At 39.2% G+C, this 19,896-nt stretch overlaps 1 protein-coding gene and 1 long non-coding RNA gene across 7 annotated transcripts in view; one reads left to right on the top strand and one right to left on the bottom strand.

The window, feature by feature from the left end:
• Positions 1-19,896, bottom strand: part of tlcd4 (TLC domain containing 4) — a 42,338-nt gene that overhangs the window by 21,562 nt on the left and 880 nt on the right. Inside the window, exons 2-4 of one of the 6 annotated variants that reach the window (XM_008109191.3) lie at positions 7,897-8,011; positions 4,259-4,427; positions 1,497-1,586 (exon numbers count right to left, since the gene is read on the bottom strand). In XM_008109191.3, coding sequence (XP_008107398.1) covers positions 1,497-1,586; positions 4,259-4,416 — 248 coding nt within the window. In that variant the 5' untranslated portion in view covers positions 4,417-4,427; positions 7,897-8,011. Of the gene's footprint in view, positions 1-1,496; positions 1,587-4,258; positions 4,428-4,683; positions 4,802-5,082; positions 5,113-7,896; positions 8,012-19,896 lie in introns of those variants that run through there. The other 5 variants (XM_008109192.3, XM_062977974.1, XM_062977973.1 and 2 more) reach the window with 5 other exon arrangements.
• On the top strand, positions 4,865-11,205 carry LOC134298299 (uncharacterized). Its single transcript, XR_010005308.1, has 2 exons — positions 4,865-5,001; positions 11,017-11,205. It is a non-coding gene; the product is annotated as an uncharacterized LOC134298299 (long non-coding RNA).

The raw sequence follows: 19,896 nt of genomic DNA, 5'->3' as shown, positions 1-19,896 counted from the left end.
TCTTATGCCACCTACTTTTTAAAAACCGAGATTATACTAGCAATCTTACAATATTAATACTACAGTGAAATTATTAAATGTATATGCAATACCTGGCTTCAAAAATGCACTGTTTTCAACTATTCACAAAAATGTGGAGCTTCATAGTAAATGTGAAGTCTTCTAATTAAGCCTTTATCTTCAGCTACTGGAGTGGAATCTTACATTTATTTGTTAATCCTGCCATTAAAAACATCATTGCGGGAGGGCACAGAAACAACTATAGTTTTCCTGCAGTGGACATATTGCTGGAAAAGCAATTTCTTGTGGCCTTTAAACCTTCTTCTTATTCCATTACAAACCTGCTGAACCACAGCTAAGCACATTTTAAAGTTATTTGAGAACTCATAGAAAGAATAACTCCATTTTAGCAATCAAAGATAGCTTTGTCCATCAGGTTTTCTATTATATCAGAAATTTAGCTTAGTTTTCAGCTTTAAAAAATCATTTCCAAGCTTTAAAAAAGGTTGTTCCTCAATTTTAAGAAGCTTAATAGTCTCCCTCGCACCCCCCCCCCAATATTTCACTCCAATGAGTGAAGCATTCTCTGTGTGAAATTAATAATAATAATAATAATAAAACTTTATTTATACCCCGCCACCATCTCCCCAACGGGGACTCGGGGCGGCTTACATGGGGCCATGCCCAAGACAATACAATAACCCATAACATAATACAATTAAATAATACATTACATAAAATAAACAGTACAACATAAGATCAAAACAGCAATATAACACGAGCGGGCCGCATGAATACTACATTTAAAAACTAGATTAAAAATTAAAACTCTGGGTGAGAAAGGGATCAGAAATTAAGTGCAGGAATGTGAACACAATGCCAAAAAACCATTGAACTGCTTTGAATAGCTACTAGCCATATTTCTTTTGCATTGCCTTCAGTAAAAATCAATAATAGGTTAATAGCAACATTCATTTTTTGAGACAGACCACCCTTTTGTTAAAAGTTTCATGTCATCTCCACAGAATTTTAGAGGGAATGAGATGGCCTCAAATGTAGATTCTGAAAAGAGGACTAAAATGCAGAATTTCACATGGATCTTATATCAACTCCCTGCACCAATAACTTTTTGAAGAAAAGAACACAAGATTGGTTTAGAAGCTCTCGGTGCTATAAATAGTTTTCTTTACACACATTTATTTCTGTTACTATATAACAGCTAATCAAATATTTCCTGATGGTTGCTGGTACTGAGGCTGTTTAATGATATTTAGAGTTGTGAATCCATGACTTCAAAAGTATTACTCCATATTGTAGTTGAAACAAAGATGAAAGACTCTAAAACACTCTATAAATGTTAGGGATTTGTACAGTAAATAGACGTACATTTTAATTATGCCTGTAGAGATCATTTCACCAGTAGAACAGATAACAATGTGATGGGCCAAGAGAAAAGAAATGAAGGAGAGGGATTTATAAGCAAAAAGATGTCTTACCAAACATGGTCAGCATTTACAGCATCATCATATAATAGAATATACATGCAAAATGCTCCAACCAACAAGGCATGGAACGAAGAAACTGTCCTAAAAAGAGAGAAAAGAAATCTTCATTAGGAATCTACTGTTCTTCAGCTCTAAAAAAGAACTTTCTACTCTTGCAGAAAAATAAAAGATTGCAACCTATTCTAGAAGTTTTATAAAATATCAGTTTTTTTGCCCACAGTTTAAAAAACCCCTTTGCAATAAAACTTGAAAAGGTTTTTCTTTTTTACTTCGGGGATGGGGAAATGTAGCAGGGTCAAATATTACACAATGCAGGCTGCAGGACTCCTAAAATCTTAATCGGGGTGACCAAAATTTGTTCTGTTTCCAGGGTTTGAGGCAAGGAGTGTTAATAAAGTAATATGTAGTTCCTGAGATTTTCAGGAGCGGCATTTGATGTGTTCGAAAGAGTGCTTTCCCTAATAAGTTTTTCTGTAATTTTTTTTTGAAGAAAATCAGGGTCTGGGGAGGCAATGGGAAAGGGGAAAATACTAAAAGGGGGTTGAGGCTACATGAGTTCCCTGCTCTCCAGGTTTGGTTTCGGGGCAGTGTAACAAAACATACTGGAGTGGGAAGAACATTTTGGTTACTGATCCCATTGTTCTTCCAGTATTCACCATCAGATTCTCTTTTTTATGGTGTTCTAGTTTTAGTTTAAAAGAAATAGATTATATTGACGAACTGAGGTGGGGGTTGTCTTGGTGTTTAAGGTTCATACACACCTAGAAAGGCCTCAGGCAGAACCTATGCTCCTCAATTCAGTTCAGCAATGACAATGACAATGGCTCTATGAACTTTCCCAAAAACCTACCCCCATAATGAAAGTGGATGAAGAGAAGCTATATGTATGCACCAGAAATCCTCTGAACTTCTATAGAACCCAAGGTTATAGTGTAAAAATCCTGCTTGAAGTCAATCATGTGAAGAACCTACATTTTGCTTGACGGCATGCTAAAATAATGCTTATTCAGTGTTTTACTTTCTAATACATTTCTGGCTTCAGTTAAGTAATGCTTTTAAAGTAATGCCTTTATATTCTGTAACGCTATCTTTTTGAATAAAATGCTTGAATTTGTCATCACTCCAAGAAAAACGGAAAGATGAAGATCATGCAGTTAGTCTTTTAAAAGCAAGGATCAGTATTTTTCTTTGTCTCAAAATCAAATGAAATAGCTTCAAGAAAAAAATATGAATTCATAACATTTAATATCACATTTCTACTAAAATGATCAGGATAGCTATCAAAGAACACTACAAACAAATTAATAAATAAAACAATGAAAATAATAATCAACAATCAACACTTTATTATGGTCCAAAGACCCTTATTGCACCATAGATGTATACTGAAAATAATAATCCATGAAGAATGGTGAATGGTTTGTGTTCAGATATCTGAAAGATCTCCCCACATGAGCCTGCCCATGTTTTAAGATCTGGGGTTTTTCTTGATCCTACCACCATTGCTGGTGCACATGGTGAAAACACAAAAGAGATCTTTTTCAGTGGCTGCTCCCAATCTATGGAATTCCCTCATGTGGTCCTCTTTCTGCATTCTTTCCACCAACAGACAGAGAATAGTTTTCAAGTTTTAATTGGCTGTGCAATTTGTTTGTTATTTTTATTATGTCTTAGACATGTTTTAATTAGATTAGACCATGAGGATGCAGAGCCAACCTAAAGAAATAGGGTCATGAAGTAGAGTCCACAACATGCAAATATGAAGAAGAGCAAACCACAGACCACCTATTACAATGGAGTCCAAGCCCTACTATATGCACAATGGAGGAACCTCTTACAGTGACACCAGAGGCACTCAAAGTGGCCAGCTTCTGGTCAAACAAAATTCAGTATAATGCCAAGTTTTTAACTCTGTGATTTTTTATACATTATAACTGTATTCTCAATTCGCTTCTGATATAAATAAAATAAATTAGATTAGTCAGGGTGCAATATTTTTGTACAAGTCTTCCAGACTCAAACTACCTTCTTATGTCATTGGGAGGATTTGATCCTTTGGGTGTCTTGGCTTATATCTCCCATCAAACTTACCTATTATGTCAAATGGCAAGGAATTATAGAAGTTTTTGAAAGGACAAAGTTATTCACTTCTGCTATAAAATGCACTTCTATGAAATGAGCTAGATGATGATTAGTCAATTTGTTTACAATAGACAACACTCCCTCCTGTTTCCCCTTCTGTTGTGTATTTAAGGTTTGTCAGATGAAACTTTCCGGCCAGAAGCAGATGTTATCAGGAAAAACTTCAGCTAAAAAGTTTGTATCAAGCTGCTATCAAAAGAACAATAGTAAGTCCATTTAAAAAAGAAGATGGCACTCAGTTAATTGGATATTTGTTCTACTGGCAAGTCCACAAATAGAAAGGCACACATACATTATATACACCGTATAATAAAATCTTCTTAATGGGAAGCAAGGTTCAATATTATTCAATTCCATATAAATTTATTGTATGTGTTTCTTACTACTTATTTTATTACTGTTATATATTTATTTATACATAAGGTATCAAGAAGATTTCTGTTTTGGGAAAAATTACTCTTTTCACAAAAATCCTAAACACATTTTCTTGGAAACAAAACTCATTAACATTTTGGAAAAACATTACTTTGGCAAGTACACTTGGAATCACAATTTATTTATAGTAAAATTCTCTGGTTTTCTTTTTTGTATTCCTATTTAGAAACATTTACCTTGAATTCCATTCAATTTTCTTCTTTTGGTCAAGATTGTTAAAACCAGAAGTTACACGTGAAGAAATCCAAGCACTTAGTGAGTGGAAGCCGAACTGAAATATAGCAAAACTGCTAATGATAACAGCCAGATTGAGTTTACTGAAGGTAGCCATCATTTTTCAGCCTGCTGAAAAACACAAGAGTTCCTTAGTTCAGACATGGATTGAAAGTGACGTATTTACAAGGAAACAACTATGCTAATTTTGAAAGTAACAATAAACTACATTCACACCGATGTTGCAGTTTGCACAGCATGCATGTAATTCTAAGTGCCCTAGGCCTACATTCATATTTGTCCCCTACCCCCATTACAGTTTCCTTGGATTCAATGCTTCGTAACCATAATTCTTTCCAAATAGTGTACAATATCTCTCTAAATAAACCTGCTATGTCATCCTGTCTTCAAATTATGCCAGTTGGATAAGAAAACACTTTGCACAAAGTTCAATACACCAGAATAAGTCAGAGTAGTAACTGTGGCATCCTTATGCTATGATAACTTTAGGTCATTATAACTACTACACAATTGTTACTATGACAACATAAAGGAATTGAGTGGCCAGCATTCTAAGAAGCCTATCCTTGCCTGGGTTAGGTCAAGCCTCTTGTATGCTGACATGCAACAACTGTATAGACATCCATAGAAGTGAAATTAAAATCTTGAGACATCTCTTCTGGCCCCAGTGGAAACAGGTAACAGGGTATGTATAGTTAGCAGACAATGACAAGTTCAAAGTCAATCACCAACATGAACAACAAACAGAGAAATGACACAGCCCCACCTCGTTGGCATCAGTGTGTATTTGTTCCTTGTTATGTCACATAGTAGTTGTCACACACACTAGGAACCACAGCAACAAATCTCACTGAACACCTAACATTTCTGAGGAAAGGCACAGTAACAGAAGTAACAGAAATTAGAGATACAGTAGCAACTTGCTTATCCAACCTTCGCTCATCCAACATTCTGTATTATCCAACGCAGTCTGCCTCCAGATCACAGATTTTTTAAAAATCTTCACAAGACTGAACTTTTTACAGATTTAACTTCCGACAATGTTGTTACTGTAAGTTCATTTTATGTAATTCTATCTTTATTCATAGTCATTTTTTTAATAGTCAATGTTTTTGTAGTCAATGTTTTCAATACATTGTGATGGTTTCGGGATAAATTCGTAAAAATAGTAATTCCTACATAATGTTACAGCGTCTTGACCTGCTTTTTCTGTCGATTTGTTGTAAAACATGATGTTTTGGTGCTTAATTTGTAAAATCATAACATCATTTGACATTTAAGAGGCTTTTCCTTAATCCTTCCTTATTATCCAACATTTTTGCTTATCCAACATTCTGCCAGCCCATTTATGTTGGATAAGTGAGACTCTACTGTATAGTTCCACTGCATCTCTGTACATTGCATACAATTCTGTCTTACAAAAGAAAGACATGTGGGTGTTGTGAATTTACAAACAGACATTGGAGAATAACTAATGGGAGCTAGCCCCATTAAGTTGAGGAATGCTGTCATATGAGGGAGTCCCATATGTTGGCATAACTGAACAGGCAACTTGAAGCCATGCACATCGTGGCTTCAAGTAGCCTGTTAACTTATGCCAACAACCAATGAATTTCAGGCAAGACATATTCAAGAATTGGTTTTGCCAGTTCCTTCCTCTAAAATACAGCCCACAGCACCTGATATTCATTGGTACTCTCCAAGCCATGTAATAACCTGGTCTGATCCAGTTTAGCATTCAAAATCAGACTGGTGCCTTTGGGGCAAGCATGTCCAAAGTCCGGCCTGGAGCCCAATTGTGGCCCCTGTTCAAATTTCCAGCAGCCCTCTACTTTCAGGCCTCCCTCTCTCCTACCATCACTTCTTTCCTTTCTCCCTTCCTGTCTCTCCTTCTTGACATCCTTCCTCTCTTAGTTCCTTCCCTCCCTCCCTCCCTCCCTCCCTCCCTCCCTCCCTCCTTCCTTCCTTCCTTCCTTGGTGATCAGGACACTGGAAGAAGTGGGCTCCTCGGGAGGAGACAAAGAGAGATGACATCCTCTTGTTTCCTTTCATCCAGCTTACGCATCACCTTCTTCTTGGGTAGATGTGACCTCAGGCATCCGGTCCCAGTGGCCCATTGTCTCTCTCTTCCCCCACTTTTCTTTATTTTGTTTTGGTTTTGGGGGGGGGGGGTTGCAAAGGAAGGCTCCCCAATTGCCCTGCTTGCCCCAGGCGCTTGCTACTGCTGCTGTTGCCATTGCCACCACTACTACTGCTGCATGACCGGGAAAGGCAAGCCCTGGAGGCCGAGCGCCTGCATGGTTTCCCTCTCTCCCTTCTCCGCCTCACCTTCATCCCAATCACCGCCCTGTGTTTTCCAAAAAGGTTGCCCTTTACTGCAGCTCTTCCCTTGGGAAGAAAATAGAAGAGCCAGGTGGCAAATATAAGCCACCCTCCTGTCACAATCAAAGCCCTCCTGACAAATGGCCATGCTGCCTCTACTGAAAAACTTCCAGAGGAGACTCCACCAGACTTTGAGGCAGCATATACCACTGTCTGAAATGACTTGAAGGCACACAACAATAACAATCAGCCTAAAGCAGGCCCACACTTCCCATTGAAAGACTGGGGCAGTTTACGTTGGTCAGAATTGTTCTTTGTTTTATATATTGTATTGTTCTTTCATATATTTTTGCACTTTAAAGAAGACATATGCAGTGTGCATATTAATGCGTCCATGATTTTTCAAACTATAGTCTCACCCCCCAATAGGCTGAGGGACTGTGAACTGGCCCTTGGCTTTAGAAGTCTGGACACTCCTCTTTGTGACATTTTGGCTTACTATCATATAGGTGTTGTTGTTGTATGCCTTAAGTCCTTTCTGACTCATGGCAACTCTAACATGAACCTATCATGAGAATTTCAAGGATTTCTTGTTCAGAGAAAGTGTGCCTTTGCCTTCCTATGAGGCTAATAGTGCTACTTGCCCAAAGCCACTCAGTAGGTTTCCCTGCCTGAGCAAGGATTTAAACCCTGATTTCTAGAGTCATAGTCCAACACTCAAAGAACTGCACCACACTGACCTAGTGCTATGTCTCAAACATTCACTTGTCTGCCTTTAATAAGAATATAGGTATAGGTCCTGTTGGAGCTGCTATTCATTCTCAGCACCATTTTCATTGCCTCTAAATATTCAGAGGTCTTTACTCAACATGAGGCTCATCCCCAATCTCATGTAAGTGACTCCTACCTCAGTGGCAAATATCAAGAAATAGCCGGCTGATCCTCAGTGAGAAGGTCATCATTTTGTTCTAACAGAGAATCTTGAGCATTTTCACAACATATGGTAGAGAGTAATTGAAAAGATGCATTCTTGTGCAGCATGGAGATGCAAGAATGGGGAAATCATCTTTTGCTTTCAGCTCTCATATAGTTCTCTCAGGCATAAGGGCTCCAAAGGGAAATACAGAATTCCCACCTTCTTCCTCTGCGATAAGGGCAGAACTCCCTCTATATCACAGTTCATGAAAAGCTGTGATTCTGTCAACTACATGTGCTAATGATGGTTGAACAGATGGCCTCTCCCACACGTGCTACTCACCCCATGTGCCTTCAACATGAGTTCACAATGAGAGCTTGTAGGCTATAAGGGAATATTTTATTCACACAACTTCATCACTGGAGCACCAGCAAAAAGTCTTTCAGCACTGTTCATACTAGGAAATAGATAAGAGAGGAAGATTAAAACAAGGTTTGCTGGGAAGTCAAGAGGAAATTTTTCCTGACAATACTTTCAGATTTGGCACGGGAGGGATACGGACACATTTTGTAAAACCCTACTGTCTCCATCATGATTGATATCTTCTATGCATGAGTAATATATACAAGCAGTAGGGAAATGTGTGGGCCTCACAGTATTGCTGGATTGTATCTCCCTGGTCACATTATCCATCAATGAGGGATGGCAGGAGAAGCCATTCAATCACCTCTGGGAAGCCACGGTTTCCCTCTTCACTGTGATGAACACCACTGTGACAAATCTATCTTCTGATAAACTCCTGCTTCCAAGAATATATAAGAATGTCTGCCTTCCACATAAAACTCAGTTTAAAGCCCTACTGGTCAGATTTGTGAGACTCTTGGCAAAATTTTTCCTGCCAACTGCTGAGAGGTGCAACCCCTCACTTGTCAGAAATCCAACTTCATTAAACCTTAAACTATGGTTGAAGAAGCCAAGTTGCTCTTGGCGGCATCATCTGTGAGGCCAGTTATCCACCTCTATTATCCTCTCCCTTCCTGAGCCATGTCCTTGAACTAGAAGAAGAGATGAAATGATATGAGCATCAAGACCTTTCAACGTCTTATCCATAGCCTCATAACCCCATGTGAGCTCCCAAAGGCTTCACTTGCAGTATCACTGGTTCCCACATTGACCAAAAAGAAGGTGTAACGGTCTGAGGTCCTGACAAGCCTTGCCAGTCTTTCTGTTACAGCATGGATTTTTGCCCCAAGAAGACAGTACATTTCTTGAGTCATTCTGTCAAGACATGTAAGTCACTGCTTCTGTTCCCTTCAGCAAGAAGTCCCCTACCGTCACCATACATCTCCTTAAAGGTTTGGCAAGGACCATTTCATGTGCTTTATTTTATTTTATTGATACATCCATTCAATTAACAAACTTTTGTCATACAGGTCTTATCTTAATATACATTGTTGCAAAAGTCACTTTACCTTAATAGATGCTTTATATATTCCTTGGGTTTGTATCACTCGTTTCCCATGCCCTCCCCCCCCCCCACTTTCTATGAGTTTGACCCAAGAGACAATTATGCTATCAGAGGGTTGTTGTATGTTTTCCGGGCTGTATGGTCATGTTCTAGAAGTATTCTCTCCTGACATTTCGCCCACATCTAGATGTGGGCGAAATGTCAGGAGAGAATACTTCTAGAACATGACCATACAGCCCGGAAAACATACAACAACCCTGTGATCCCGGCCATGAAAGCCTTCGACAACACAATTATGCTATCTTTTCCACAACCTTCATACAAAACACCTGTTGGCCTCATCTGTTTTCTAATGGCTGTTAGCTCCCCCCACAAGCAAGCCTTTGACCCACTTCCTCTCTGAAGATGCCTAGTCCTCCTGTGACCAGTTGCTCAGGCAGATGACCTGAGGCTATGCACACCTGAACAATAGAATCAGAAGGAGCACGTGAGCCTCCACTCATGCAAACAAACAACATCCCCCCAAAAGACACTACAGCCTTAACTCAACACTCTCTCAAATGTTGCCTCTTTGACCAAGCCCACATCACCTCTACTTTTTCAATTCATGAGTTGAACAGAGTGTTACCTGTCACAACAATATACAAATACTAACATTAAAAGAACATATTGGGTAGCCAGATGTATTTCTGACTGAACTGCTGGTTTGCAGTTTATGGCTATCACTGTTCCCCATAATATATCTGGGTTCCAATTTAAGAGACGTTATTAAGTAGTAAAAATGTTGGGTGCCTAAAGATTAGGCACTTTCCCATGAAGCAGGGCTGTGTGCCTGCAAAAACCGAAAAGAAAAAAAGATATGCTGCTTTGGTTGAGGATGTCAAAGACAAAATTGGAGGGTGCAGAGGAATGACCCAGTGAAGAGAGGATGAAAAGGCAGATGGGTTATGGAAAGCACATGTTTAAAAGGTACATTCAGCCCCCAAAAGGCACACCTTCTCATGTCGGTATATCCCTGCAGTCATGCAAAACACGTGATTTCCTTCCCTTCCCCGTGTGGACTGCTCTAGTGCACATTACATTTTAAAAGTCCAAAAAACAACTGATCGGGCTGTCAAAAAATGAAGCCATGGACACACAGGTGGCTAAAAGGAAGCAGAATTGGAAAGCAATTAGAACTCTTTGCAACCATTCCTTTATTTAAATCTTTATAATATTAAACAGAACTTGAATTAACAGTTGGGTGAAGAGAGGGATAGGAAATCTGCTTGTGCTTACATCGGGATCTCCGCATGTGTGCATATGAGGTCCAGCACATCTTGGAGATAATTTCTTTTAAATACTTCCACTGGATATCCCATCTGACCTCCATCTTGATGAAAGGAAGATGTGACGATGATGGGGGAGCATTTCCCGGGGCTAACAAGTCTATGTGCGGACCTGCCGTCAAGTCCCGAGATTTTTTGCCCATTTTAAAACCCGCATTTTGGTGCTGTCTGGAAGCACCCTTACTTAAATTGCTACAAAATGCACTCAAAATGCAAAAGCAGGTGCATACAATTAAAGCAACGTGAGAAAATATAGAGGAAGGACAGAATCTTTTCCTTTCCATAAGGCTCAGGCACAATCAAGCTGCAGCAGCTTCTCCTGGGTGTGTGTGTTCTCTTTAATAACTTTTGTCAGCTTAATCATACTGTGATATTGCTTTGTCGTATTTATCCTGATTTTCATCTGTGAATTGTGGGAGGGCATGCATTTATTTACCAAGACAACAAAGGCCAGAATGCAAAACACTGAACATTTCACAGATGAAAACCAAAAGATGTGTTGCCAAATAACAATTACAGTATAGTCAAGATAACAAAAAATAGTGAGAAAGAATACACTAGTTATGAGAGGTTTTAGCAGTTTTATTTGTTTGTTACCTGTGAAGGGTGAGGTTCTCCTTCTCACCTATTACTCGTTCCTTTCTGTACTTGTTTTTTGCACTTCAGGCTTAATTTGCACCACCTGAAGCAAGCTGAGGACAAAGGTGAAAGTATGGAGAGAGGAAACAAACTTGCAAATTTTAAAAGCAGCTAAAAATGGAACAACAGCTCTCCATATTTGCTGGAGTTAGGGAGAAAGGACCCTCCCCACCCCCACAAGAATATGAAAAACCGCAAATAAAAAGTGGTAAATTTTGTTGTTGTTGTTGTTCTAAGAGAATACCAGTATCTCTCTAGGAACATATAGGTTTTCCAGCATGACTCCATTGTCAACTTCTGCAGGAGGCTAACCACAGAATCACACTGAAGGATCTAGAGGTGCTCTCTCTAGGTCCTCTAAAATGACTTTATGATCAAATTCTGGAGGAACTTGACCACAGAGTCACCCTGGAGGAATCCATGAATAATGAAAACTACAGAAGTGAACGGTGCAAATATGCAAGATCAGCTGTATTAATAGGGACTGTCCCTAAGAGCTGGAAGATATGTAGGCTAGATTTTTAAATTTGGGAAGCCTGAACAACTACTGCTAAAGAAAGAGCCAGAATGATAATTAAAGGTAAATAACAATGTGTCAGTGAAATAATGGTTCAATGTTATCCAAAGTTCCAGCTAAATGACAGTTTCTAACCAAACAAAATGATGAGACTCAAGTCACTTCTAGTGGAACTTTAGGGGGTCAGTGTGGGGTGGGGAGTATTCTGTCATTTCATTAAGGAAATTTGAAGAAGTTTTTTAAAAAATATTTCTTTTCACAGCAAACTGATATTAACATCAGATGTTCAATTTCGTTAGGATCACTAATTCATCAGAAAACTAGCCCCCACTTTGTGCAAGAAAGTGCTTGAGACTGTACTACAAAACATTACATTCTTGGTCAATTAAAGCAGAATGCCTATCATTTATGGGTGTGAATTTAAATCCAATCTGGTTTGGATCAGAGAAACTCCAAGTGTCTATAGATGGTGTTAAGCAACACAATTGGCTTCTGTAGAGTGCTGACTATATCTCTTGGGACAAATGCTATCCTGCTTAAACTAGAAGTGCATGGTAGCATTTATGGTTCATCTGAGTTCTGGTTCTGCTCAAGAGAGTAAAGATGCAAAGCTTTGGTAGAAACCTGAAGCAGTGACTCAAGCTGTGGAAAAATGCCAGTCTGGAGCTCCAGACTGAATACAAAAAAATGCTCTTAGTAAAGATGGGACTAACCATCTGAGCCCAACTGAAGCTCCCATGATATGAAATTATTGTGTAAATAAAGATGATGGATCACAAATGGAAGACAAGGGCCACTAATGTTCATTTTGCTTGCCCATATCTTACATTTTAAGCCCTTTAGAAGAAGCACTCCAAGCTTGGTAAAGTTCCAATGAAATTGAGGAGTCCAGAACACTATTTTAAAATCCCAAGTGTGGATTAAAAGTACTTATTTAAGAATCAGACCTAGACCTATAAGAACAGATACAATATTAACAGTAGCATTACTTATGTGTCTCATTAAATAGGTTTAGCAATGAAGCTTTCTGTGTCCCAGGAAAACTACATTGCATTAATTAGCCCCCAGGGACAGGATTACAAACTTGAATATACGAGCTGTAATTTCAATAGAAAATCAATTGAGATGCTACTCTTCCATAGGGTGCAATTTACAGACCTTATTAATAGGAAAATATTAAGAAATAATTTCCAAAAGGGATTGACAAATTAGAAAAATGTGTATTCAAAATATATTGATTTAATTTTCTAGGCAGAGCAAAATAAAGTCAATTTTATTACATTAAATTTAGCTCTTGGCACACTTTTCAAAGGAACAGAACATTTTAAAATTTAGTATGAGGTGAAAATGATATCCTTACCAATGTTACCAATGTTAGTATCAATTTTAGTAATATCTGTTTCTACCATGTTGTCAGTTCCTTGGGAAAATGTAATTGTGAGCTTATCTGAAATTCAGTTACAACTAAAACTATGTAGACTTTGAAAGAAGAATGCCTGATTCAATAAAGATAAAATCCATTTCAGCTGTACCGATTAGTAATGTTCTTAAAACAATAAAACATTATTGCTTGTTTAATGCATTTGTTTTTCAAAGCAAATGGTCTTGCTGCTGATCTCTACCAGATCAATTTGGCCAGCTTCTGTGCCCCATTTTCAAGTTTCCCATTTGCAAAATGATATTGCAAGAATAGTCCTCCTGGCTGTCATCTAATACTGAAAAACATACTGTACATATTTATTGATTCAATATGAATAAATGGTATCAATGTATTTTTCATTATGTCTAACAACATGACACAAACATCCTTAGACCTGTAGAAAGACTGAGTAATGCCCTTAAATATGCAGGTTATTTAGTGAGCACATGTTTTAGCTGTCTATAAAAGCTGGCTAACATTGTGCATCTCTGAACTCTTAAGAGCAGTGATTCCCAACCTTAGGGCCTCCAGGTGTTTTGCACTTCAGCTCCCACAGTTCCTAACAGCTGGTAAGTTGACTGGGATTTCTGGGAGTTGAATTCCAAAACACTGGGAGGCCCAAAGGTTGGGAACCACTGCTTATGAGCCACACTCCTATACACCAGTGGTTCTCAACCTGTGGGTCCCCAGGTCTTTGGCCTACAACTCCCAGAAATCCCAGCCAGTTTACCAGTTGTTAGGATTTCTGGGAGTTTAAGGCCAAAACATCTGGGGATCTACAGGTTGAGAACCACTGCTATACACAGAGTACATTTCAGTAAACTCAACCAAGTTTCTAAGAAGACATTACAAGACTGCATTGTTACTTCCAGATAGACTATCATGCCTCAAGGAAGCAGAACATCACCTGCTGCCCTGTCCCTTTAAGATTCTAAGGGGGTGGAGCTTAGCCTTGGCTCCTGCCAACCTGGAAATGGCAGTTATTTTTTGTCAGTTAGATTTTGTCAGTTGGTGAAGCACTGGAAGGAAGTGTAGGAAGTAAAAAGAAGTACAGAAATTCACGTCACGTCGGAACTGTATTCAGATTAGATTAAAGAACCATAGACTACAGCAAGCCTTCGACTGTGTGGATCATAATAAACGATGGCATGTTCTTGGTGGTATGGGGATACCAAGTCACCTTGTCTGTCTCCTGAGAAATCTGTATAAAGACCAAGTAGCCACAGTCAGAACAGACCACGGAACAACAGACTGGTTCAAGATTGGGAAAGGAGTGCGGCAGGGCTGTGTACTTTCACCCTCCCTATACAACTTGTACGCAGAACACATCATGCGACGTGCGGGGCTTGACGATTCCAAGGCCGGAGTTAAAATTGCTGGAAGAAACATTAACAATCTTAGGTATGCAGATTATACCACTCTGATGGCCGAAAGTGAGGAAGAGCTGAGGAGCCTTATCACCAAAGTGAAAGAAGAAAGTGCAAAAGCTGGGTTGCAGTTGAATGTCAAGAAAACCAAGATCATGGCAACTACACCTATTGATAACTGGCAAATAGAGGGAAAAAACGTGGAGGTAGTGACAGACTTTATATTTCTAGGCACAAAGATCACTGCAGATGCAGACTGCAGCCAGGAAATCAGAAGACGTTTACTTCTTGGGAGAGCAATGGCCAACTTTGATAAAATAGTGAAGAGTAGAGACATCGCATTGGCAACGAAGGCCCATATAGTCAAAGCAATGGTATTCCCCATAGTAACCTATGGTTGCGAGAGCTGGACCATAAGGAAGGCTGAGCGAAGGAAGATAGACGCTTTTGAACTCTGGTGCTGGAGGAAAATCCTGAGTGCCTTGGACCGCAAGAAGATCCAACCAGTCCATCCTCCAGGAAATAATGCCCGGCTGCTCACTGGAGGGAAGGATATTAGAGGCAAAGCTGAAGTATTTTGGCCACATCATGAGGAGACGGGAAAGCTTGGAAAAGATCACAATGCTGGGGAAAATGTTAGGAAAAAGGAAGAGAGGCCGACCAAGGGCAAGATGAATGGACGGTATCCTTGAAGTGACTGGCTTGACTTTGAAGGAACTGGGGGCGGTGACGGCCGACAGTGAGCTTTGGTGTGAACTGGTCCATGAGGTCACGAAGAGTCGGAGATGACTAAATGACTGAGCAGCAGCAGCAGCAGACTACAGCAATAGAGAAAGTCATTACAACATTGTATTGAAGCCACCTCAAAGATACAAAGAATCCAGTCATGTCAAGTCTTTATACTGTGTGGCAATATCCATCCAGAACTGCATAGACTTAAAAGATGTCTTTCCTCTCAGGGGACTTTATAGTGGCAACAAGAGGAAAAGAGGTTCAATTTGTGTATTAATAAAATATTTTGATTTATCAAATACAGTCTCCGATCTGTTCCTCGTGCTATGGTGCCTTCCAGTTCATTTAGTTAAGCACGGAAGCAGAACAAGACCCTACTGAACATCAATAGGACTTGTTTCCAAGTAACAGGGGTAAGATTAGATGGTTAAAATAGTAGTAAAATCTAGATCTGTGATCATGGGGCAGAATGTGTTACAGTCAGTTAGATGGATGACCATTATTGGGGGGGGGGGGGAGCAAGACTGTATTTTTTTTACTACTTGCATTGACAATGGCATCCTCTAAAATGTATTCTGAAAACTGTATCTTACAAAGTAGAGTCTCACTTATCCAAGCTAAACGGGCCGGCAGAACCTTGGATAAGTGAATATGTTGGATAATAAGGAGGGATTAAGGAAAAACCTATCAAACATCAAATTAGGTTATGATTTTACAAATTAAGCACCAAAACATCATGTTATACAACAAATTTGAAAAGGTAGTTCAATACGCAGTAATGCTATGTAGTAATTACTGTATTTACTAATTTAGCACCAAAATATCACGATATATTGAAAATATTGACTACAAAAATGGCTTGGATAATCCAGAGGCTTGGATAAGCGAGGCTTGCATAAGTGAGACTCTACTGTAGTTTGCTTTGGGTGTTGTGCACCAGTCACATGCAATCTTGTTGTGAGGTGCTCCAAGGCACCATCTTGTGTCCAAAGCTTCTTAAAACCTACACGAAGCAGCTGGGTGTGGTCATTTTAAGGGATTTGGAACGAAGTGGATAACCTTTATGTGGGTAACATTTACTCAATTTCTCTGAAACATCCAAATCAGGAAAAATGTCAATACTTGCCTGCAGTGGTGCACTGGATGAGAGCCAATAAGCAGAAGCTTAATCCCACTAAGGCAGAAGCACAGTGGACATGTTTCTTGGGTAAAGAAATTAGGCAAGTTATTAAGTTCGGCTACTATTGAACTCTCTCTGAGGAACAGATCTGCAGTTTAAGGATGCATTCAGGTTTACAGCTATTGCTGCAATCCCAAGTGACTAGGAATGCCTATTAACAGCTTAGGCTACTACTCTCAAATGTGCCTGTGACTTGAAAAGTATAACCTGGTGACCATGATCTACATACAGTACAACACCCACCTACACAGGTCCAGTATCTGCTGTTTCATTTATCCACATCCAAAAAACAGACATTGTCCAAGTCCTCCAGCACAACCATATGTCGTTCTTCGGCCAGAAGTTCTTCATTGCCATACAGTTTGCTATTGTCTGCAGTTTTGTATATCAACGACAAATCCTGTAATGTATCCCCATGGATACAAAGGTCAAAGTGCATTGGTATCCCTGAGATTAAATAACTGTGATATGGTCTATGGCTGGTTTAGAGACTGCAGTGGTTCAGTTATAGACTGGGGTGCTTTACTGCATATATATGGTATTACCCTTGTGTTTAATTACCCTTAACTGCCAGTCTGCTACTGAGCAAGGATTAAAGTGTTGATATTAATACAGAATTAATAATTCTACCTAATGAAGTCATGGAAGTGGGCCTTCTCTATGGTGATACCTGTCAGGCCCAAATACTTTCATATTTTACGTTTCCTTAAAATGTATTTGTTTATCTTGACCCATCAAGCTGAGAGGTCTTGACATTTTTCACATGCTACATTATTTTGTTTTGATGCATTGTTTTATTGCTTTGTTGAAAATGGCTTATAGACTTGTAAATGAGGGAAAGGCACACAATATGCCTAATGAATATTTTAAAATGTAATGCTATACATGAAGTTGACTCTAATTCAACTTCAGTAACTTTTTGAGCTTATTTTACATAACCAATTTCTGAAGAACTAGGAAAGCCTGGCATAGCATTAAAAATAACAACCTTATTGAACATTTGTCCACATATATCAGTGTGGCTTGAACATCAGACCACAACCCTGAAGACCAGAATTCAATTCCCTGCTCAACCATGGAAACCCACTGGTTTACCTTGGGTGAGTAACATATTCTCAGTATCAGAAAACCCCATGACAAGCTTATCATTAGTCAGAAACTACCTGAAGGCACACAAAACAACATGCAGTATTATAACATAAATACATTAAGGTGGGCCAGCACATGTATACTTCATACGTGTGTAAACAGAAATTGTTGGACAGAGAAGCTATTGTGGTTGTGTTTCTTCATGCCATTTTCAACTAATGCTGACATTAAGAAGAATCTATCATGGGGTGTTCTTGGCAAAATATATTTAAAGGGGAGTTACCATTGCCTTCCTATAAGGCTGCGAGAGTATGGCCCATCATTCATTTTACATGGGACAACAAGACCCATATAAACAGTATTAAATTATACCCAAAAGCAAACTCAAATTTATTAAAATACCCTTTAAAGTTCTGCTATTCTAGTTTCTGTACACATGGAGCACAGAGTTTTAGCAGTGTACTACATATAACTCGTGTCCATTATGAACACACAAACTAAAACTAGTAATTACACTACTAATGAATCCAGTCAATTGAATATTTTAAACAAGAGTTGCTTATTTTTCACCCAAAATTACAGGAAGTTCAACTAAATTTATCTCTGATTCAAAACCTCCTTGAAAGTAGACAAGTGGAACTTGAATTCTAGATGCCACTTAGCTCTCAAACTGAATGGCCCCTTTATGGCACCAAAGCATCTAAAATGGCAAGGGAGTGCCCCTAAAGCAAATCAGCCAGTGGCACCAATAGTACCAGGTCAAACAGAAATGACATCTACTGAAGATATAATTACAAAGGTGAAAAGGTCAGGCGGGAAGGAAGAAACTCCAAGATTCTGCCCAATATAATGAATAACTGATCAATTGGTTTACTTCCAAACAAATATACAGTATATATATCAAATTATTCAGATATTATCGTGTGGATCCCAACTACTCTCCTAACAATTCTCTAAACATTCAAATAGCTGCAAACCAAAATTGTCAATATTCAAGACTTTTCATGCCCTGCAGTTGTTAAGTACCCAAATTCATCTTGTTTAGTGCAAATCTTTTAGATTCTCAAGACATCTCCATAATGGTAAATTCTACAAGGTTTTACATGTAATTTCAAATCCTAGGGTAGAAAGACATGGAATGATTTCAGTATAATTCTAGGAATAGTTACTTCGGAATAAGGCCCATGCAACCTATTATTATTTGTGTATAAACAAGTGCGTGGCTGTTATCAAAGATATAAACAGTCATACTGAATTTTTACTCAAGGAACAAAAGAACTATGAACAATGTCAATGCCTAACTAGAAATGTTTGCCTCTCTTGACTCATAAAATGAAATTATTATGGACAGCGACAGAAATGGCCAACTTGATTAACAATGGCCAAAATGTCCTAAAGGCACCAGATCCTGTTTGATTTTGGAAGCGAAGAAAGGTCAAGTTTACTTAGTGCTTAGAAGGGAGATCACAAATGAATACTAGATGTTGTCAGCTATATTTCAGAGGAAAGAAGTGACAAAACCATACTGCCTAAGCAAACCCTGTAGAATTCATGGGATTGCTATAAACCAAGAGGCAACTCAGAGGCATATACACGCAACAGAGAGGAGTAATGAGCCAGTCTTGACGGATGGTACAGTGGAAGCAGCATCCCGCAGAAAGCTAAACAGGTTACACGAGTAAAACAGCAGCAGTGCCAGTCAGAGGGAGCCAAGACGTAAGATCTTAATAACTGAAGGGCCATATTGTTCTCCAATACTGTTGTTCCAAAAAAAAGCCTCAGTGGGGAAGTGAGTCTGGGGGTCCTTCCACACAGCCATATAACCTAGAATATCAAGGCAGAATATCCCACAATATCTGCTTTATATCTGTAATCTGCCATATATTTTAGTTCAGAGCAGAAAATGTGTGATTTTATTCAGCTGTATGAAAGGGACTGAGAGTCCCAAACTGCAAAAATAAAATACATCCTTGATGCATCATTCCATAGATCTTGCCAACTTTAAGAAAACACAGTGCAGACATTTCCCAAAACCCTGGATGGGCTTAAGCTGCAGAGGCCCCCTCTCCCTCAAGGCAGGCCTTTCTCAGGGCCCTTCCACACAGCCATATAACCCAGAATATCAAGGCAGGTAATCCACAAGATCTGCTTTGAACTGGATTAGCTGAGGGTCCTTCCACACAGCCCTATATCCCAGAATATCAAGGCAGAAAATCCCACAATTACCTGCTTTGAACTGGGTTATCTGAGTTTACCTGCCATATATTCCAGTTCAAAGCAGACAATGTGGAATTTTCTGCCTTGATATTCTGGAATATAGGGCTGTGCGGTAGGACCCAGAATTCACACTGCCATATAATCCATTTCAATGTGGATTTTATAAAGCTGTTTGGAGGGGGCCTCAGTGGGATCCTAGTAGCCCACTCTGCAGCAAATGCAGCCGGACCAAGATGCAAGATCTCTCCCTCTCTAAGGCCCCTTCCACATGCCTGAATAAAATCCACCTTACCGGCTTTGAACTGGAATATATGGCAGTGTGGATTCAGATAACACAGTTCGAAGAAGATCTAGTGGAATTTTCTGCCTTGGTATTCTGGGTGAT

The sequence above is a fragment of the Anolis carolinensis genome, chromosome 4 (assembly GCF_035594765.1).
Source record: "Anolis carolinensis isolate JA03-04 chromosome 4, rAnoCar3.1.pri, whole genome shotgun sequence".
NCBI lineage: Eukaryota > Metazoa > Chordata > Lepidosauria > Squamata > Dactyloidae > Anolis > Anolis carolinensis.
Note: the sequence above shows the minus strand (reverse complement) of the source record. Positions and strands in the feature narration are given on the sequence as shown.